This window comes from Alosa alosa, chromosome 13, assembly GCF_017589495.1.
Source record: "Alosa alosa isolate M-15738 ecotype Scorff River chromosome 13, AALO_Geno_1.1, whole genome shotgun sequence".
Classification (NCBI taxonomy): Eukaryota; Metazoa; Chordata; class Actinopteri; order Clupeiformes; family Clupeidae; genus Alosa; species Alosa alosa.
In genome coordinates, this window is record NC_063201.1 from 27766799 (window position 1) to 27789548 (window position 22750).

A 22750-nucleotide genomic window follows, 5' to 3' on the forward strand; every position below is an offset into this window, starting at 1 on the left:
ACCGTAGCATCCGCCTCCGCTGGTCGGCCTCACACCGGGCATGCATTGTGGTGGCTGTGCTGTGGTCTGTCGCGGCCGCCTCCAACTCCTCCCTGTCTTCCTCCATCGATGTCTGGCGCATGACACAATGCCTTGACTCCGTTGTGTGGAAGATGTTTTCCACTGCTTGGCCTCCCGCCGAAGCGCCACGCCAGCGAGCTGGGGGCGCCAGGCTTAAGGTGTTCTCTCAGCCGCCCGGGTGGATGCCTGCGACAAACACTTCCAGTGCCATCTCTTCATGTAGACTCTGGCTGCATGCGCAAGTAGCCCTGCCGGGCATACAGCTGCAGGTCAGCCGCGAACTTGCCCAGTCTCGCCCCTTGTGGCGCCGCCTGGAAGCGAAGTTGTTCGCGAAAGCATCGCTGGTGAAGATCCTCTGGTCAATCGCCGTTGCAGAGCCGCCCCGATTGCAGTCCAGGTTGCTTGCTCTGCCGGGTGGCAGGTCTTCTAATACTTGTAGCGCTTCCTCCAGAGCCAACGCCACCTGTGTAGCCTGCTTCTCTTCCTCCGACCAGCCATTCAGCTCGGCTGCCAGCCGGACCTGCACCAGGTATGTCGCCAGCGCCTCTCACCATTGTAGCGGGCAATTTGGCGCTGAGCTCTTCTTCTGCCGCCGCCGCGACCGGGACCAGCGATTTCCATCGCCGCCCGCGGTGGAGCGGGTTCCAGTGGCGGATGCTGCCATTAGCCCGGTTCGCCTCTCCTCCTGTGGCCTGGGGCGGGTTTCTTCGTTACGGTCACGCTGCAGGCTGGCTCCGTCTGCTGGGCACAGCAGGTGGCCATGGGCGAGCGCACTGTCGAAAAGCCGTCTTGGCAGGAAACTCATCATCGCCGGGGTATCGGTCGCAGCTTTCTACTCCCGTCCAGTAGGGGTCGGTATCCCACTTCTGACACCAATGTAACAATCTTGCAAAGTTGTCTTTGAAAGGTCTTTATTGGTTACGCACCATAACACACGAACGCATAATGCCGGGCCAGACCTGGCCCTTATGCTCCAGCACTAAACATCTATGTGAGGCTGTATCTACAACACACACTAGTTAGACCCAGTTATGAACACTGTAATCAACTAAGCCTCCACTTGGCGGCCATATTGCAACGCTTTTTGGGCACTCATCGGGCAACCTATTCGCCTTATTCACCACCACCATCTGCTGGACTGAGGTGTAATGGCAAGTGTACCCCTCAGACTCGTAATGGCTGCCGGGTGAATAGGGCGAATTCGGCAGAAATGCACGTGCGCAAGGCTTCACGACACCAATCTTGCTCCAGCAGCGAGTTCACAACACGATTGGCACGATGTCTTCACAACACACTATATGATTGGCTCAATGTATTCACATCACACCACATGATTGGCTCAATGTATTCACATGTCGACGTTTTGCCGAGGAAGGGCTGGGATATGTGTAGACAACGGCCATATTGGCGTTACAAACTAGCCCCATGCATTTCTATGGAGGAATTTTTGAGTGCTGTGTCTCCTCATTAGAAAGTCTCTGGCTTTACTGTCTCTGGGCAACACTTGCCGACAATCAGAGACACCTTTCTGATTTCCAATCAGAGACACCTGTTTCTCCATTGGCCTCCAGTGTGACAGGGTGACGATCCGTGTTTTGCTCTTGGCTGCTTTGCTCTGTCTGCCTTCGGTTGTCCTATGCCATGCCCTGTAATCCGTTCCATATATCCCCCTTGCCCACCTGTACACCTGTCCCTGGTTGCCCGATTACCTGATTGACTGCTGCATTTAAACAGGCTCACTCGGCTTCTGGGGTGCAGAGTTATCACGCTTGCCATATCCACTGAAGGCTGTTTTTCACGTATTGCTGCACTTGTATTGTATTTTCCTGGTTACCGATTTCTGGACTGTCTTTGGCTTTGATTCTGCCTGAGGTTTTGTGGACTTTCTGACCTGGAGGATTACACAGACTTTCACTGGAACTTTTTGTGTTACCTTTTCATGAGTAGCTACATTTACTTTGTGAGTAGACTGTTGCTGATTTCACAAACTCTGTTCTACAAGACAACTGACTGTGTGTGTTGGGCCTGTTATTAAAGATACCTAAACACAATTCCTGTCTCTGTGTCTGCATCTGGGTTCATGATGGTCTTGCTCGTGACATCCAGTGATAGTTGCCCCCACAATGATGGCAGCGCTATACGTAGCCTACGTTCTGGAGACCAATGCGGTGTAGCTTTCTGATAACGATTTTTCACCGCCACTTCTGGGCCATTATTGCGCTACCTGCCACCCACTGACATGAAAGACTATTTATTTACTTAAGTCACTACATTGTAGGCACAGACACCTACCACGGCACACTGCTGTGCTGCGGAACACCGTTTGAAAATCACTTCCTTATTGTGTGTTGCATGCGCTGCTGAGACTATCCCTGTGTGGTCCTACTAGAGTCTTGTACATTTCATAATGTAGAGAGAGTATGGCCACTTTCCATTGCAAAGTGTTAATTTCCTTGAAGGCGAGTACTCTGAAGTTTAAAACTATTGGATCTGCCCAGAGCCACTCTGGATCTGCCATAACCAATCGCTAACGTTTGGTCGTGACGTATGTCATGCTCAAACTAGCCCACAACCTCAACGTCATCATTCTCAGCCACCCCCTCTGTTTGCTGATTGGACAGGTAAAATTTGGCCTGAAAAAACCCACGAATATACCAAAAATCCCAGACGACGTACTGAAGGAAAATGAAAATTGAGCGGAAGTACATAGGAGGGCGGAGCCAGGCTAGGTATGTGTATGCCTTGACAACTCTTCCAAAAATGAGGGTGAGGGTGTGATCACTAAAGTATGCCTGTATGAGGGCAGGGCATTCAAGTAAGTGGGTGCAGAACAAAAGACTAGCCTAATTTGTAAGCAAGCATTAGCAATTTAAGAATGCGGCAGCTATAGGAGGAGCTCACTAAGCATCGGGGTAGCATGTGCCCTTTTGTGTTGATAGAAGAATATAGGGGCGCCACCGCGTTCTGGATCATCTGAAAGGGTTTCACGGAAGATCCTTGATTTTATTCAGTTTGTTGTAGACTACTACTTTTTTTGGTTACTGTTACCGGTGGGTGTTTTACAGTCAATTCCATTGTTGTGAGCTTGCTTCCTCATTCAACTGTCATTTACTATGGTTGTTAAACTTACCATTCAAAAGAGCATTGATATGCATTTTACCAGATCTTCTTCATAGGTGTCCTGATATACAGAATACCAACCAATCAGAAAAGAGTATTTCTTGTCTCCGGGCGACAAAAATACATAGCCTACATATAGCCTATGAATGACACCAAACATTCTTTTTTTATTTTGAAAATGATACAATATCTCCACCATATAGAAAACAGTTACATTGAGTCAAGGATATAAAATAGTCTGCAATCTTTTCTCAGTTCAATTGTCTTTTCAAGGGTGGCCTAATTCTAAGCATAATCCTAAACATAGAGTGTGTGTGTGTGTGTGTGTGTGTGCGTGCGTGTGTCAGTGTGACTGTGTGCATGAAAGAGAAACAGACAGAGTATGGGAACCACCATTATTAGTATGTTGAAAGGGCAACCATGGTGAAATATTATGCATTGACATATTCATTCTTACTCATAAGAGTGTTTAATATTCATGTGCAGTTACTGAGCAATATACTCTGAATATTGTATTCTGAAGGTAGGATGACAGTGTAGAGTGTCACCCCTTTAGTTAGAATACACTGCTTTTGGGTAATTCTGTTGCAATAGATATACCAAAAACATGCCAGATATTTACAGTGTTTTAATTGATATACACTATTTACGATACATAATTACAAAAATAATATATTTTACTATATATATACTCAGAATATTTACACAATATTAGTATAAACAAAGAAATTACAGGAAGCTTTACACATTAATAAAAGATGTTTTAAAAAATGAGACAGCTGCAGATACACCCTAAAAGTAACTGAAATGTTTTATGCTCTGAAATAACACCTTTCTAGACAAGTCAAATCAAAGATATTTTATACAAACGCTCGACAAATGTGCTGTTTAAGTTTAAACAAACTCTTCTTCGTCCTTCCTCTTCCTCCTTCCTATGGGGTCCCACCCACTAAACCTCACTACACTGGCTCTCCTCTGGTGGCCCTTTGTGGCTGAAGTCCATGGAAGTTAGTGTTTTCTCTAGCTCGCCCCAGCTCTCGTCATCATTTGGGGACAAGAAATGGGTGATTTCTTCATCGTCGAAGCACCAGCCTGGCCAGTCGACACTAGCCCCCTCTGGGTACGCAGGGCTGGAAGAGAGGAAAAACAAAACGAGGAAGGGGATGTTCAGTCGATGTTCCGTTGTCATTACAGTTAACTAAAGACAAAACCTCTAGCTGTGTTGAAGGCATGACTATGTTAAATTGGGGTACCACTTAAAGGAGAATTCAAAAACAATCGGTTTTACCTAGCTTGAGTTACTGCAGCCAACAGCTAGAACCAGGCAGCTACAGTGCTGTTACACTCTAGGGGCAAGTTCATGAGCCCCATTGTTCATGCCCCCAGAGTGTAGCACTGTTAGCTGTCTGGCAGCTCTATCTGTTGCTGCAGCAACTGGAGCTAGCAACTCGTTTTTGAGAAACAGAGAAAGATCACTGGAATTCTCTTTTAAGGAAAAAATAAACCTTTTTGCACTCTCTTTCACTTTCCACTGTCTAGTATAACCGGTATTGTCTGTCATATTGTCACCAGTGGTGGAACAGGCAGACCGATTTGAGAGCTATTTCAAGATCATTTCCACTCTTGACAATAATTTCCCTTCATAAATACATGAGTAACTGTAGCCTAACACAGTTTCTATGTTTCCTTTTGACAGACGTACATCCTGTCATTGTCAATACACCGCACATAATGAGATAATATTTACATGTCATTATAATTTCATATAAAGCTTTTGTGTAATGATAACATTGCGAACATGAACATTTCCAAGATACTTTTTTGACTGATGACTTATGCAGCTCACTTTTCCTTGCCTTTTACATACTGACTTTTGTTTTCCTGCTTATTTATGCATGTAACTTTATGCAGTTTACTAGCAATTGACATATGTTACCCTAAAAACTTGCAAATCTTACAGCTCATACTGAGACAAAATTAAGACATTCCCATTATCTTCCTACTAGTTCCATATCATATTCATTCATATAGTACATCAATCATATAATGCAGATCCTATTTATTCATAAAGCTCTATAATGGAGTCCCACCTGCTCTTCCTCTCATCATCACTCCCGTCCACGTTTCCCTCCCGCCACCCATGGGACAGCCCGGCCACTCGAAGCCTTTTGGGGTTCATCTCCTCCCCCTCCGTCTCTCGGTCCCCATCACTGGGCAAGGAAGAGGAGGTTGTGGAGAACGTGGATGAAGGTGAACGATCTGGAGGTGTGGCGGGCTTTTCTTCCTTCCTGCCACCATTTTTTGCCCCCTCCCGCCCCTTCTCGCGCCCCTTGGCACGCTCCAGGAGGCTCTCCAGAGGGGAGTCCTTGAGCTGGAAGTAGCTCGGCGGGGGGGATGGGGCAGGTGGGGGCCTCAAGTGCTTCTTTGGTGGCGAGCGGACCAGAGGCCCTTGGAAGATCGCTTCTGGGATGGATGAGCTCCTCTGGGTCTTCAGTGGGGGTTTGTGAGTTTTTTTTTTGGGCGCTCTCCTGGGCAGCTCGGGCTCTGAGAAGGTGTTCAGGTCTGGTGACAGTCTGTCCTGCTGGTCCACGATCCAGAGCTTTTTGAGGGAGCCCAGCTTGAGCACACGGTGGGAGCCCTCCGCCTGTTTGCCATGCTGACGGTGGCTGCTGTCGGAGTCAGAGTTGGATAAGGAGGTGGTGTTTCGTGGCAGACCTGTCGGAGCTTGACCAGTGTCCGCTGATCCCCGGTGCGATGCCAGAGGCTCGGTATTTGTCTGGTTGTTTATTTGCCGCCTCCTTCGTAGCCGCGGAGACTTCAGTTTGCGCGAAAACCTCCGAGACTCAATCAAAGACTCGTCCTCGCCTGACAGGCTGTACCACGAGTCCCGCCTCGATTGGTTTCCCTCCGACTGGTTTGATTTGTTGGATCTGACTGATTGCTGAGCTGACTCGACTCTGAGGTAAATCGACTGGCCGACAGGTTCAACACTAACGTATTCAGTGATCACTGAGAATGTGCTGGGTGCTGTTTCACTTGATATGATCGCCTCTTCCGTGCATCCACTCAACAGCAAAGTGTGTGAGGTGATTGGCCTATCTGCACTAGCCGTGTCTCTTGAGGATGGGGTGCGGCCGTGCTGAAGTTTGTTTGACGCTGTTTGATGTGACTGACTCCAGGTGACTCTCCTCTCATGAATACCAGGCACAAAAATCTCGGTCGACTCCCACAGCTTGCCTTCACTGTTCTTCCGAGAGCCAGGCTGTGACAGCATACCTTCCCTTGGAGTGCTTCTCACTTGCTGTCCCAGATTGCCATACATTGACTGGCTGCGGAACTCACTTAATTTGCACCTTTTTCCCTGTAACTCTGCATCTACATTTTCTGCTGATGTAATTTCCTCTGTTAGCTGCTGAGGTGTAATGCTTCCCTCTGACTGGTTCTCCATTGGGTTGACAGCAGCAGTATCCAATGCAGGGTTGACACTGGACTCTGATTGGTCCTGCCGCACCTCTGCCATGGAATCGGACTCGAATGTGTCCATCAGAACAACCTCTGGTCCCACACTCACTCCACTTGCTCTCTGCGTCCTTAAAGAGTCCTGTCAGCAAAAAACAGAGCCACATGTTCGGTTTGATATTGCTTCTAATTGTCACATATCCTTTGTAAAATTCACAAGTGTTGGCGTTTCTATGATTAACATATGCTTCATTCCTCTGGCTGTTTTGCTACTTTGTTTGGAACGTTGATCAAGCATTATTACCCATAGTGATCTCATGCGGGATTTTTACATGGCTAGTTTGTAATGAAGGATCCGATTAGTTACTTAATTTGGATATCATGGGGGTTTTCATATTTTTTTTATTTAATGTATATATATTTGTATGTAATGTACTGATCAATTGTAAGGTACATAATATCTCTTCCCAACCCCAAGGTTGGGAAACAATGTTGTAAAGGCTGCCTCCAGTTTTTAGTGTGTATATATAGTGTATATGTAACATGCTATAGTGTGCAATGGTCACCTGGGCGCTTTTGATGGCAGAAACCCAAGCAGAGCAGCTCTCAGGGCTGGAGGTGGCGACTGCATACACGCTCACAGCACAGCCCAGATCGCTCACTTCAACCAGGACAAAGGAGTCTACAGAGAGAGAGACAGAGAGAGAAAGAAAGAAAGAGTGGGATGCAGAGGAAAACAAATAGAGTAAGAGAAAAGAGAGTGGGAAAAGAAGCTGTTTATCAGTGAATTTGTGAAAAGGATGGAAAAACCCAAGAAGCATCAAGAAACATGTTGATCTGTGTCTACAATGAAAACATTGTGAAAACAAGTCTTCCATGTTTGAAAACATGAGTGAAAACAAGTCTTCCATGTTTGAAAACATGAGTGAAAACAAGTCTTCCATGTTTTCACTCAGTAATAGTATGGTAATAGTCTACAGCTAAGTCTACAGCATCTTAATGTGGAAAGTATACAGCATCTTAATGTAGAAATGTGAGTGAACATATGGAAGACTTCACAATGTTTTCACAGTTGGCACAGATCATATTATTACTAACAGTAACTCACTGCCGTCTTTGAGGGCAGAGCAGCGAGTTCTGTCCAGGGCCAGTGGAGGGCGCACCACTTTCAGTTTCTCTGATTTCCTCTGGCTTTTGGTCACCAGCACCACATCCGAGAAGAGAAGGAGCACCGCTTCAACCTGTACAGGTCAGACACACAGCCCACAACATCAGAAAATTAATTCTTCAGTAAATAATTCATTCAAACAATCAAAAGGCCATAATAATAACAAAATCATTCACTGACATAAATCCACAGGGACACCTGTGCATACATCTTATACAGTCTAATGTGATTGACAGGACATTACATGTCTATATGTGTGGATGCCCCAGAGGACATGGTGTGCTGTTACAAACCTTGCTGTCTTTTCTTCCTCTAATCTTGATGGTGTCCTCCAATAGAAGCTTGCGGATAACTTCAGGGCCCACCCCCCGCACAGGACTCATCAAATCAAACTGGCAGAACTCCCTGACATGCTATGAATGACAGATGCACATTACTCAAAATTGTCAGACATTCCAAGCTGTGCAGTGGTCATATGTCTTAGATGCTCTTTCCTGTACATGAGTAAAGCCTAGTCGCAGACTAAAAGCTTTTTTCAAAAGAGATAAATAGACATTGTCTTTTAGTCAAGGACTAGCCTCAATCCATCTAAGGGAAATCGTTAAATCCCTAAATGTTTTCCATGTTTTGTTTGTTCTGCTGAATTACCTTGTCAATTTCTTCACTCATTCCTTTCATCACGTCGTAGCCCTCTATTCTCTGGGCACACTGAAACAAGGCAAGCTCCTCGTCCCTCTGCACCAGGTGATTGTTGATGTTGTCCACAAAGTTGTTTACGCTGGACAGCTACAGCAAGGGAGTCAGGAGATATTGACAGTCTTTTACACGTACCACCTCTGATGCTTGCAGAGCTGCTGTAACTCACAGAAGCTGCATGGAGCTCTAGTTCAGAAATTATGACAATTTGTTGGCATATGTTTCCACATAAGGTGTCCATGATTTCCTCTTAAAACTTCATGGGGATCATATAAAGGTCATGTTGATGCTAGATGCTGTGTCTTTGTCAATCCCAGTGGGAATCAGCATCTGTTGGCCAGTGGAACATTTTATAGTTCTATCTGCCAGTTACTTGCCCTATGGTCAGTGTTGGCAAACAAGTCCAGGGCCGAATTTTATTCCCAGTACACCCTCGGTACAGACCCTTGTTCTCCAGACTGGCTTGTGTGACGCAATCAATTTTCCAAGGAAAATCTCCTTGTCTGATCACTAAATCAGTCACAGAAATGGGGAGTGGAATCTTCCTTTTACTGAAAACTGTCTGTTTCACCAGACTTTATCAAACAGTACTGCATCACTGAAAGAGTACTAAATGAATAGTCATATAAAATATCTAATATAGGAACATTAGCGCTGGGCCTAAGCCTTACCATCCTCTTGAGGGAGTCCTGGGTCTCGGAGTCCTCTGTGCTCTTCAAGACGGCTTTGAGAAGCAGAGGGTACTTGGTAATCCTCTGGTGAGGTTTCGCCTGCATGTCGCCCAATCGCATGCGAGAACACTGCGGGTGCGTCTCCACCCACTTTATGGAGAGAGAAAAGTTAAGGTGAGGGACACGTTTCTGATGTAGTTACAAGGTTTCTTCTGAGGAAAGGGGCCTTCAGATTAGGGAGACCAGACATCCCCGGTTTCCGGGGACAGTCCCCGTTTTCGGTGACCTGTCCCCAGCTGGAGCTGTCTAAATGTCCCAAAATTGGAATAAAAAAAGAAAGCGCAGACCAAACATATAATTGCGCATCCTACACGCACTGGTTCAAGCCAGCCAGAGCAAGTGCTCAACTCAGAGCTCAGAGATGTTCTAGAATGTCCATATTTCTGATATCCCTCATTTTGATTGGTGGAATAGCAGCACATTAGAATCTTTGCCCTTTGCGAGAGACAGCACGGTCTTCATTTATCCATCCATTCATTCATTCATTCATTCAGCATTCATTCAACCAGCTAGCTCTGATGAGTATGTGTAGTGCACAATATATATCATTGGATAGATGAACCAAAGGTGTATTGTTTATTATTTATGTTATATATTATCTAACGTTTAACCTATATTTATGATCACCACCAATGGCACCACTGTGCTCTGAAAGTAAAACCCTTTATTTCCAGTGCCTTTGTTGTTGTTGTTGTTGTGTCTAGCAAGTGTACTGTGGTATAATTGAATTTTGGCTATGTTGCTACTTTTATCTATGTTGCTTCTTTTTATTTGCTAAATGCAATAAGACATGACACATACAGTTGTGTTCAAATAGATAGCAGTGTGTTAAAAAAGTGAATAAAGTACAAAATCAAGTCAAAATCAAATAAATGAATAAGGGAGGGAGATTCTGTAAACAAAAAACTAAAGTTTTGCTAACATCTCCATTATTATCGTAAAATATGTCTCCATGCAGGGCAGGGCTGGTTCTAACCTAGGCTACTATACTGTATTTGGGTGGGCTGGTAGACATTTTGGGTGGGCAACATAGCAAAGCGGTGAAATTGGATCAAAACTAAGCACAAAACAATCAGTACTACCTAGCTTCCCACTGCACAAAGAGATGTATTTTGGACATCCAATTTTAGGTGCAGACTGTAATGCCAGACGACGTCTTTTTCAGTATTGACATCCACAGAACCTCTGTATAACGTCCAAAAAAGGTTACCTAGTCCTATTGACGTCCAAATGGGGTCATGGTTAGATGTCCAAATAACGGACCTAGTTTGCATGTCGTGCAGTTGTCCAGAATTGGTCTTGGACCGACGGACGAAGAAGAAAGAAGAAAAGAAAAGAAAATCTCCCTTCTTAAACACCTCCCATTTCGTGTAAAGCTACTTGTAGGAGTTTCTATTCAACTGATCAACTGCCAGTCTGTTTTATTCCCATGGTCATGCAACATGTGTGCATTTAAAATAACAACAAAATAATCCAGTGCACAGAAACACATTGCTTTTACAAAGAACTCTGCAAAGTGTATTTTCTTGCCAAACCAATTTGGCTGCTGCTATCAATTGACTGATTTGGCCGCTGCTGCTACATGTATCTTAAAGGCGCTCTAAGCGATGTTGGGTAACATCACTTCTGGTGACTTTCAAACAAAACAGAGATCGAGCTCGCTACTCCCTCCCCGTCCCTATTGCTATTGAAACTCTCCTAAACGCGCATCTCATCGGTGATTGGCTGGAACAGTTTGTTATGTTTTTATGGGCCAGGTTGGACCAAGTTGTTTTTGTTGCCATTTTTGGAGCCTGGGCTGTCCACATAGACCGTGCTTTTTAAAAACGTATTCAGAGCACAGGCAGCTAGCGTATGGTGAGGTGATGTTTGCAGTATGTGACAAAAAATGTTTTAGCCTAGAAACCATGTGAAATTGCTTAGAGCAGCTTTAACAGAGACATTCATATTTGATTATACTGTAAATAAACATTTGTTTTACCGCTAGGAATGCGTTGAAGTGGGGGTTGGACTCCATCTGTCTTCTTGTGAAATCCACTGCCTTCTCCTCTTCCAAACAGTACTCAAAATAAGACGGGAAACGCTCTGGAAACTGGCAATTTGACAATTTGTTGCAAAACCAGACTTGGAAAAAAATAGACTGAAAAAAATTCTTCAGACATGGGCATACCTGTAAACAGCCAGGCTCCAACATTAGGGGGTCAAATGGACGCCCTTCCTTTCGAGCCATCTGCAGCATGGGGCACATCACATCCTGCCAAAAACGTTGATGAGCTTCAAGAATGGATGGAAGGTTCGAGAACAGTTTTTCTGAGGTGACCTGAGAAAAAAAAGTTTATAGATGAAGTCAATGCTCTAGGCAGAAGCCCAACACCTACACTCACACACTGCTTATTTTCCATCTTTCTGACAGAGGAAAAAAACAGAGAATGCAAACGGAAATAAGGGCTTGTGACATTGTGACACAGTGGGGGAAATAAGTATTGAACGCGTCAACATTCTTTTCATTCTGAGTATACTCCCAGTGAGGTTATTCATATGAAATTTTCACCAGACATTAGTATTAACTCAGGTAATACGTAATACACACATACAAATATATATATATGTTTGTATGTGTAATTAAGTGGAATGACACAGGAAAAAGTATTGAACACGCCTACTGAAATTTCTTAAATACTTTGTGGAAAAGCCTTTGTTTGTAATGACAGCTTCAAGATATTTCCTGTATGACAAAACTTATCATTCACAGTATTCTCTAATAGTCCATGAGCCACAGGCCCAAAAAGGGGCGTGTCACTACCACTTGGGGGGGCAAATTCTCACTATATTTTTCTGAAAGCTACATATCTCTGGAGTATAAAATGGTATGATAGCAAGTTGGATCGTACAGGCCTTCAAAGTTGACCTCTGATTTGAAAAAAGGAAATTCCGACTATTGGCTTTTTTTTGTTAAATCACTCATAAGAGCCCAGAAAATAATCCAAACCTCATTATTACTGATGCATATGTTGTGTTTGATGTGTGCATACATATTTTGAATCATTATGTGATTTTGCCCTTTATTTTGGTTGATAAAATTCAAGATTTATGTGTAATAATGAGCAAATCTACGTTTTCAGAGACACAACGTGTTGCAGCACTAATTGAAATGCCCACTCATTAATCAATGTATTTATACCTTCCTACCTCCCAGCAGAGACTTGAAATACAAATGATTACATAGGTCTGCATTGCTATGCTATTTACTATTTGTAAATTTGTAAATAAGAGATATTCCAAGAGATCAAAACATCATGATTACCAATCACATATTACCTTTACATTCAAGGAATACTGTTCCTTGAAATTTGAAAATTGTCATCAATTTTCATCACCACATGTAACCAGCTTAACATAAATATTATAATTTTATAATGTCCAGGGCACATGAAATACATACAGTAATTTCCTGTGTATTAGCCGTATTGTGTATAAGCCACAGGACAGTGTTTTATGCAAGTTAAAAGAAACAAAACCAAACAGAACTGCCCCCGTGTATTAACCTCATAGCTGAAGAAATTTTGCAAAATCATTGTATAACCTGCAGCTAATAGTTGGGAAATTATGGTATTGGTCACAGGTGCTAAAATGATCTACATTATACATTTCAGTTGTACTTTTGACTAGTAAGAATGTGGGAATGAGATGTAGATGAACTGGTTGGTGAAAATATTCATACTTTACGTATTGTTATCATTATGTACAATTATTATTATTATTATTATCATACTTAAAATTGTCTTTCATCTGATGTTAAAATAATTTCCATTGAAAAGAAATAATAACTATTTTCCAAGACTTGGGGCTGTATTTTGTGCTCCAGCGCATGGCGTAATTTAGCTCGTTATTCACCAGCGCAAAGCTTAATTCGGTATTTTGCACGTTTATTTTTTAAACATTGCGACCAGGGGTGTGGCAATTAACAACCTAGGGAGGGGCCTGGCGCGTTGTCTAAAAATCGGTATCATACACCACCTAAACCTGGTCAGAAGTCAATGGCGAATTGTTCATATGCTATTTTAAGAGCGCATGTCAACAGTCATATTGGCAGGTGCACGCACCATCCTTCAATCATTCATGAACGAAGACCAGCGCATGTCCATGCAAAGCCTTACCAATTGCACGATTACAATGGGAAACATAATTAGAATAAAGACATTACGAAATACTGTACGTCTCATGATGAGTAGTTAGTTATTCATCATCATTTGCAAATTGGTAATGACAGTTAAAAGTGATTAGGGGAGAGGCGAGAGACACGTATGGAGCACAGCTGAAGACGCACTGTCACGAGATATAAGCAACTCCTCTGCAGGATAAATATTGTTTTATTCAGTCATTTGAGCAATATTAGGGTAAGTGTTGCTTTTTCCAGCCTATGTTTTCGATGGTAACCCATTGTCAGTCAATAGTGAAAGTAACTGCATATAACTGTCTTCGTTGACTGACACCTTGGTGAAGTTAGTTTCACTTTGCCAATGAGTTCAAATAATAGACGAGTGCAAATGCGTGAAGGCTATGCTAGGTTTTAGCAAGCAGCCTCGTTCAAATGCGCCGTTGAATGCCAAAATACCGATGCATTTATTTGACATATCGCGCTTTGCGCCGTTAAAGGGAATGCCAGATGTCATTTTCATTGGTTTAAAATTATGTTACGCCCCAAACACACCCATATGACTGATTAAAAAACCTAGGAACACCTTGTTGCGCCATGAGCTCCACTTTTGATAACGAAACCCCTCCCAGTGTGAACTGGACATCCTACTAAATTTGAATAGACTTTTGACGAGTGACGATGCACTTTAGAATGTCATTATAGGGCCCTTGATCTACAAGTACATACATTTACAACAGTTTTAAAAATTCTACACATTTAGATCTGATGAGACAGAAACTGAAATTGGATCAATCCATTTTCAGAGGAACATGAGTTAATTTGCATATCTACAGCAGGCAAAGCAACACAAGAGGTTAGGGATGATCTGATTCAGGCTCATACTACAGGCAAAGATCATGACATAGAGGCTGGAGTCAGATACACCTAAGCACAAATTCCATGATACATTGACAAAGCAAAAATTAAATACATTTACGAGCATGAGTCAAAAAAGAAAACACAGGCACATGGCAAGACCATCATGTTAAAGACTGGACATGAGAGAAGTCTTTTGTCACCCTTTTGACCTTAACCATGGTCATTGGCGACACCTGAGGGGACCCCAAGGAAAACCTCTAAAGCAGAACTTGCAAAGCATTTGCAGAAACTTGCATCACTATCAGATAATCTTCCAGATGAATATAATACAGCAACAATCATTGATGGAATGTCTCTGGTCCAGAAGGTCAATAACAATGTCTCAACTTATGCAGACATTGCTGCTGCTATTCATAGCATGATCCGTAAAGAGGCAAAGCAGAGGCAGATCATTTTTTAGATTAAATTAGATTAGATTTAACTTTATTGTCATTGTGCAGAGAACAAGTACAGAGACAACGAAATGCAGTTTGTGTCTAACCAGAAGTGCAAAAAAGCAGAAAAGTACAATGTGATATACACAGTATTGGCAGGTGGTGCATAGACAGGACAAGAAATATAGTGCAGTGCAGACAGTAGTATACAGTTGTTTTGCAGAAGGTGGTTTAGAGTAGCATAAATTAAATATAAATATGTGCAGGGTATTAGCAGTTACCTTATAAGAGCAGAATAAATATGGCTATGTACTGTAATATGAACAATGTATGAACAACATGTACAGGTATGTGCAATGTAGTGGCGGTACCATTATAGTAGTAGTAAGAACAATATAGATATATGCAGTGTATTAACAGAATCTATTACAGAAAAACTGAATAAATATGGATATTTAGTATGAACCATATAGACAGATAGGTACAGTATGTACAACTATGTGCAGTGTGGTAACAGCACCATTGTAGTGCAGAAACAGTAACATTACAAAAGTATTAATAACTAGATGTACCGCATAGCGGTACAAAATATGACCGCCGCTCAGTCCTGTACATCCGTTCCGCGAAAATAAATCACACTTCAATTTGTCTCCATCTTTTACTCCATCCCCCACTCTTGAAACTTTTGTGTATGCTTGTTTGGCATGCCTGAGTGTGTGTGTGCGGCTGCACAGAAAGTAGCCTACTGGTGCTGAAAAGGTGAATAGATTGTAGAATAGCCAAAGAAGATGTAGCATTGTTATAAAACCTTTAAAATCTCTAAACAATCACAAGTAGGGCAGTCACTTACAGGTCACTTACACCTGTAGGCTACATTGTATTTGGGAAAAGCAAAAGGTATCAGCATAATGCTATTTATTTATTTATTTATTTTCTATGTATTTATAAACAAAAACATCTCTGTCAGTTCCATGCCGTTTTCAACAGTTATCAAAAACAAAGGTAATTTTTGGATGGATGGATTTTTTGTGAATGTTTCTTCTTCTACATAAGATTTTAGTCATCTTTAGTTCATGTAATACTTTATTGTCAATGCACAAATTAAGTAACAGTAGTCTGAAACGTTATTGTTAATGCACAAATTAAGTAACAGTAGTCTGAAACGAAATGCTGTTTTACATCTAACCAGTGGTGCAAATAACTGACATGTCCAAATGGGCCTTGATGAAATGCGTCGCTAGACTGTTCATACACATTTTAACGGGCCAAAGTTGATAAGCTTTTGTCCGTTATTGTTCGTGCAAATATAGGCTGATTCATGTTCCCTTGCATTGTGTAACTGAGGTCCATGGCTAGTCTGGCTTTCATCAGACCAAGCTCAATCTTTTAAGAAATGAAAAAATAAATAGCGGGCAGATCAGGCTGGGTTCACCCAGCCTAGTCCATAGGCACCCGATATTGTTTAATTTTTCGATTGAGATATACACGCTTTGGCTATTCTAAATGCAAAAATGCATCAGGGAGTTATGACAAAACTGTAACTAACAAACTAGATCCTAATAGAAAGCTGTTAGCTTCCCTAAGCTACAGGTAGGATTATAAGGTAGGCCTATTTACAACATAAATTGTCAATATGGCTATGCTGGCGACACAAATAAAATCTCCTTTGGAAACCAATGGCTTACGCCTTACAGTATCAAGCGGACTTAAACTGCCATATCGTGGCGAAAAGTTGTAATAACATTCACGCAGCTCCATGAGTCAAGGAAAGCGCGAATGAAGTAGCCACTTCTAAATGGGACCCACTACACAGTAGCTTAAGGTGTGTTGCTAAAGCAGCCATAATGAAATGAAGGTGTCATTGTTTGGATACTTCACACACACGTGCTTTTTAATTTCACAGACTACAACTACCAAGCTGGAATCAAAGCACATCGATTCCCCTCTCACACCCTGCACGCACTTAAAACAAAAGTTTGTGGGGACGAAATGACATTTTTCCGTAAAAGTCTAGTGGGGCTACATACCCACCAAATTTCATGTACCCCGGTGGTTCGGTGTCCCGGGTATCAATGACCAAAAATTCAGGAAGTAGATGACGGGAAAAATTCTTGAATTGTGTGCATGTGTGCGTGTACAAGTTTATGTTTATGTGTGTGGGTGTGTGTGTGTGTGTGTGTATGTGCGTGCTTGTGTGTTTGCCTGCATATGTGTGTTTGTGCATGTGCATGCATGCGTACATATGTCTACTGTGTGAGTATGTGTCATGCGATATGATTACTGTAAATGTATGTGTGTGCGTGTGTATCTGTTTATGCACATGTGTGCACATGGAATGGGTTAACATGACCCCTGGAGGCAAACATACGGAAAAAATTGGTCATCCTAGGCCCTACATTTCTCAAGATATTCACAGAGAACTGTGTCTGCCCTACCCTCCTTTCGGGGGGTCCAGTCCAGCGGGGGGGCTACAGATCAAAACAAAAAATGACGGTTCCATGCTATCCATGTGGGGGTACATGCCCACCAAGTTTTGTGTACCCCGGTCTTTCAGTGTCCCGGGAATCCTTGTTGGTGTATGTCACTAAATGTACTGCGCTTCACTGCGCGGCGGTCATAATAAGATAGATAGATAGATAGATACTTTGATATATAAGTGTAAAACTTTGATAGATAAGTGTATGTGCAGGATGAAAAGCAGTAGAATATGGCTATGTACAGTATAAGTGTAATTACAGTATGTACATTTGTAAATAAATAGATGGATGGGATAGATGGGTGGGATAGGGTAGTGCAGTTGTGGGGGGGGGGCTAGGGGATGTCCGCCTCCTTGTTGTCCCCTGTCAAGGTTGCCATGGTCGTGGACACCTCAACAGGCACAGGCAAGGAGGCATCAGGCGGGGGGGCAGGGGGGTGATGGGGGCTTAGTTTGTTGGATGTCACGGGATGCAGAGCTAGAGTTCAGTAGGGTGACAGCCGCGGGAAAGAAGCTTCCTCTGAACCTGCTGGTTGGGATCTTGGAGAGACCTGTAACGCCTCCGAGGGGAGTGGGGTGAACAGTCTGTGGTTGGGGTGAGAACAGTCTTTGATGATGCGGCGCCTTTACGCGAAAGCATCGCTTGCCCTGGATGGCCTCGATGGAGGGGAGTGAGGAACCGGTGTGGGCAGTTTTCACCACCCTCTGCAGTGCCTTCCGGTCGTGGGCAGAGCAGTTGCCATACAAAACTGTGACACAGTTGGTGAGGATGCTCTCAATGTTGCAGCGGTAGACGTTTACCAGGATCTGAGGACCTCAGAAACAAGAGACGCTGGTGAGCCTTTTTGATCAGGGTAGAGGTGTTGAGGGTCCAAGAGAGGTCCTCAGAGATGTGGACACCCAGAAACTTGAAGCTGGGGACATGCTCCACCTCAGTCCTGTTGATGAAAATGGGTGTGTGTGTGCTAGCTTTAGACTTCCTGAAGTCCACAATGAGCTCTTTGGTCTTCTTGGTGTTGAGAGCCAGGTTGTTATCAGTGCACCACGATGTTAGGTGCTGGACCTCCTCCCTGTAGGCCGTCTCATCATTATTGCTGATGAGCCCAATCACCGTAGTGTCATCTGCAAACTTGACAATGGTGTTAGAGCCATGTACAGGTATGCAGTCGTAGGTGAAGAGGGAGTAGAGGAGAGGGCTCAGCACACATCCCTGTGGTACACTGGTGTTCGATGGTTGAGGAGGTGCGATTATCTAACCTAACAGACTGAGGTCTGTTGGTTAGGAAGTCCAGAATCCATAAGTTTGGTTTTTCTTTTATCACATACATATATTGGTAGATGTTTTTTCTGTACCTTGACATGTTTCGACGTATACTTCCGTCTTCATCAAAAGGTCACACGGTGGAGTAGTGTGATGCGTTTTTATCAGCTGATGTTGTTACGGAGGTGTGATCCACCTGTCAGTTTTTTGACAGGTGGACCACACCTCCTGCATGCCAGAGTCATTAAGCAGGAGAACAACCGATACCACCGCTGGATAAAGGAGGCGATTGAAATAAGAAAGCGGAGCCCAAAGACGATGAACAGAGATGAGGGAGCATATATGCTCTCCCATACCTGGAGTGCCATCCTGGAGGGTGGACGGTGGATCAAACCTCCGTAACAACATCAGCTGATAAAAACGCGTCATACTACTCCACCGTGTGACCTTCTGATGAAGACGGAAGTATACGTCGAAACATGTCAAGGTAAAGAAAAAACATCTACCAATATATGTATGTGATAAAAGAAAAACCAAACTTATTTATCTCAAGTGTAGACACAGTGAATGCAATACAAGTAGTCCAGAATCCAGTTACAGAGGGAGGTATTGATGCCCAGTTCACTGAGTTTGGTGATCAGTTTGGAGGGGATGATGGTGTTGAAAGCTGAGCTGAAGTCAATGAACAGCATTCTTACATAGGTGTTGCTATTGTCAAGGTGGGACAGGGCAAAGTGAAGTGCCATAGAGATGGCATCCTCTGTGCTCCTGTTCTGACGATGAATTCAATGAATAGATTAAAGATCCTTTGTACTCGTTTCAGCTACAATTTAAAAAACATTTGTACTGCAGACCTATGTATGTCATCATTTAACATTAATTTCAACTCGCAATTGAAAGTAAGGAAGGTAGAATAGTAATCAATAAGGTCTGCATTCAGGTATTGCCATAACATGTTGCTCTGAAAACTCAAATTAGCTTTTTTTTGCACATCAATCTTGAATTTTACCAACCAAAATGAAGAACAAGATCACATAATGAGTCAAAATATGTATGCAAACATCAAACACCACATATGCATCAGTAATAATAAGATTTGGATTATTTTCTGGGCTCTTGAGTGTTTTAACAAAAAAAGCCAATAGGCGGAATTTCCTTTTTTTCAAATCAGAGGTCAACTTTGAAGGCCTGTACAGCCACAAAGCTACAAGATCCAACTTGCTATCATACCATTTTATACTCCAGAGATATGTAGCTTTCAGAAAAATATAGTGAGAATTTGCCCCAAGTGGTAGTAACGACCCCCTGTGGCTCATGGACTATAAAACCAATTGAGAGTTTCCTTTGCTGTATGCTTTGGATCGTTGTCCTGTTGAAAGGACTACCCACGTCTCATCCTCATCATCCTGGTGGATGGCAATATTCTCTTAGATAAAATGGCTCCATTCATCATTCCTTTAACTGTATGAAGTCTGACAGTACTATGAGATGAAAAACAGCCCCACACCATGATGCCTCCACCTCAAAACCTCACTGTTGGTATGGAATTTTTAGGGTGATGTACTGTGCCATTTCATTGATTTGAACAGATAGGAGAATTACTCTCTAACTTACCGATTACAATTTTATGTACTATTACCTTGTATATTTTATGTACTATTACCTTGTATATTTTATGGACTATTACCTTGTATATTTTATGTTCTTAATTCTTTTATTCTTTACCTTTTAAACTATTCTCTGACTATTGCCTTTCTATGCTTTTATTACAGTAGCTATTCCTGTTCGTTTTTATTTATGTAAAGCACATTGAATGACCTGTATGAAATGCGCTATATAAGTAAAGTTTACGACTTGACTTGGTGTACAGGTTTTTCTTTGTTTGAATTTGTTATATGTGTGGATTACCTGAGTTAATGTCATGCAAATTTCCTCATTGGAAGTATACTTGCTGAAAAAAATGTTGACGCGTTCAATACTTACAGTACTTCCCCCGCTGCAGGCTGGTATTCAGCTACCTTTAGCAGTTCATATGACAGAAACTTTAGTGGCCAAGTTGTCTAAATAGTAAGCCATTAAATGGGAACGGAATGCATATACATCAGTTACTACGGAGCCATTATGAAGGCCTTTTTTCATACTTTTGCATTGGAATGAAAGTATTGTGAGGGAACACAAACAGCTCTACTCAAACTGATCCGTAAGAAGTCCCAGAGGCTACACACTGCAGCAGGCTGTTTTCATAGTATATAGTTCTACGCTAGATGGTCTTTTGGGTCCCCACCGCCGACTTCAAGGCACCCTAACCCTAACCCTTGCCTAACCCTAACCCTAACCCTTGCCTAACCCTAGTGCCTTTCCAGGCAGTGCTGCCCTGAAGTCGACAGTGGGGGCCCAAAAGACAAAAATCTCGCTCAACTGAGTAGAAGGGGCAACACAAGCTTATGATCAACATGTGAGGACACAAAAAAATCTGCAAGTCTCCTGCCACTTTGAGTTCTAGGCAATCCCTTCCCAGGGCTGCTCCTGAGTGCAATTGGAAGAACTGATGTACTTACCTCCAGCAGGTACCCATGCTGGTGCAGGTTAGACAGTGCAGCCATCACCAGCTAGAGGAGACCAAAATTCATGTATTAGAAACAAAGAGAAGAGCAGCCATCAAACACAAATGTTGATAAGTCATAACATTAACAGTGGCATAAAGCATTACACGATATAAAGCCTGTGAGAATGAAACCGTACGTAAGTGACGATGATCATCTTGTTGATGTAAGTGAGCTCAGTGTGGAGGAACTCCCACAGTGCCTCCTGCTGGTGACGTTGTGTCTTTGACATCATCTGAACAGAACAGAACATTTACAGGAACTTAGTCACTTAGTTAGGCCCTAATACTTGAAGTAGTACTTCTTTCACATGTTAAGAAAATATGTTTCATGGCCCTTGGGCCTATACATCATGACCTTTCCACATGTAAAAGGTGAGTAAGACATTTATAATTATAATTATAATATAATTATAGACACGTAATAATAATAATAATTATATACTATATACCTAAATGAAAACAATTCACAAGAATCACTGTGATACAAATACATAAAAGAGGACACTGGATATGGAATGTGCTTGTACGGATTAAAATGAAAGAAAAATAAAGCAGATCAGTGGCCTTTCTTTGCAAGAAATTAGTAAACATATTTAGAACAATTTCCCCTTTCTTCATCCAGTTCCCTCTTTTTGTTCTTCTCTGTTCCCCTGCTGTCTTCCCCATTTCTTTGCGGTGGAGTGTGTTACCCAGTGAGAATGCACTAGCTTGGTCCAGCTCTCCTCCAGTGTGTGGGCCTCCCCTTCCTCTGCCCATTTCCAAGTTAGATCCACGGGTACTGCGTAGGTCTCGAGAGCCTGTTTCAACCCCTCCAGAGACCCACCCTGGAGAATGTATTGTGGAGATCATAACCACCAATTCAGTTTATTTGTATAAAGTGTACATTGCTTCAAGTTTAATTTGTTTGTTTACATAAAAGTGTACTTCAAGTTGGAATTTTTGCACTTACTTAAAAGTGAACATTGCTTCTACCCAAAATGTTAACCCTTGTGTTATCCTCAAATCTTACCGACACTCTTTATCCAGCTAAATAAACCCTCAGAAAATTATTATAATTCATATTGTTACCCAGTTTTTTTGTGACAGGTACTTAACAAGAGTGTAATAACCACCATCAAAAGCCCTACAAAACAATCCCACCCCCCCACACCCCTTTATGAACCTTGGAAACCTGGCTGGCAATATTGCCCATCCAGTGTCAGCAGCCCAAAGGCTTGCTGTTGCTTCCCCTTTTGACTTATACAGTCCTGCCAAAATAACTTATATGTAATATGTACTTGTGTATGTAATAATGATAATAACAATATGTTCTCATACTATTCAAATAATAATATCCATAATGTGTCAAATATTCATGTCTCCTATGTTTCATACAGCTGGGGTCAAACTGACCCCAAGGAACATCAATGTACAAAATATTTGTACAGGACATAACATGAGGGTTAAACTTATATGGAAACCCAAAGCTCCAAAACAAAAGTCCATGACAGAGATGAAAGCTAAAACACACACACACGCACACACACACACACATACATGACGTCTACTTTCAGCACATACAGTACCTCCGTGACTGGAGTCTTGTCAGATGTTCCCTGTGCGAAGAGGCCCTGAATGAGCGGGGTTCTGGATTTTATAGCGACAGCTGAGGCCTTGCTTACTGTTCCAAAATCCACAATCCACTGTTTCTTCTGTGCAGGGGGCAAAATGTGGAAGCATAAAT

At 42.6% G+C, this 22750-nt stretch overlaps 1 protein-coding gene across 1 annotated transcript in view; it reads right to left on the bottom strand.

The window, feature by feature from the left end:
* Positions 1 to 3793: 3793 nt before the first annotated feature.
* plekhg6 (pleckstrin homology domain containing, family G (with RhoGef domain) member 6) overlaps positions 3794 to 22750 on the bottom strand; it is a 23483-nt gene continuing 4526 nt past the window's right edge. The window contains exons 3-15 of the mRNA XM_048260095.1: positions 22593 to 22718; positions 21717 to 21851; positions 21165 to 21260; positions 20981 to 21031; positions 11405 to 11554; positions 11216 to 11326; positions 9175 to 9324; positions 8456 to 8593; positions 8101 to 8220; positions 7748 to 7880; positions 7206 to 7321; positions 5271 to 6781; positions 3794 to 4310 (exon numbers count right to left, since the gene is read on the bottom strand). Coding sequence (XP_048116052.1) covers positions 4130 to 4310; positions 5271 to 6781; positions 7206 to 7321; positions 7748 to 7880; positions 8101 to 8220; positions 8456 to 8593; positions 9175 to 9324; positions 11216 to 11326; positions 11405 to 11554; positions 20981 to 21031; positions 21165 to 21260; positions 21717 to 21851; positions 22593 to 22718 — 3018 coding nt within the window. The 3' untranslated portion in view covers positions 3794 to 4129. The remainder of the gene's footprint in view (positions 4311 to 5270; positions 6782 to 7205; positions 7322 to 7747; positions 7881 to 8100; positions 8221 to 8455; positions 8594 to 9174; positions 9325 to 11215; positions 11327 to 11404; positions 11555 to 20980; positions 21032 to 21164; positions 21261 to 21716; positions 21852 to 22592; positions 22719 to 22750) is intronic.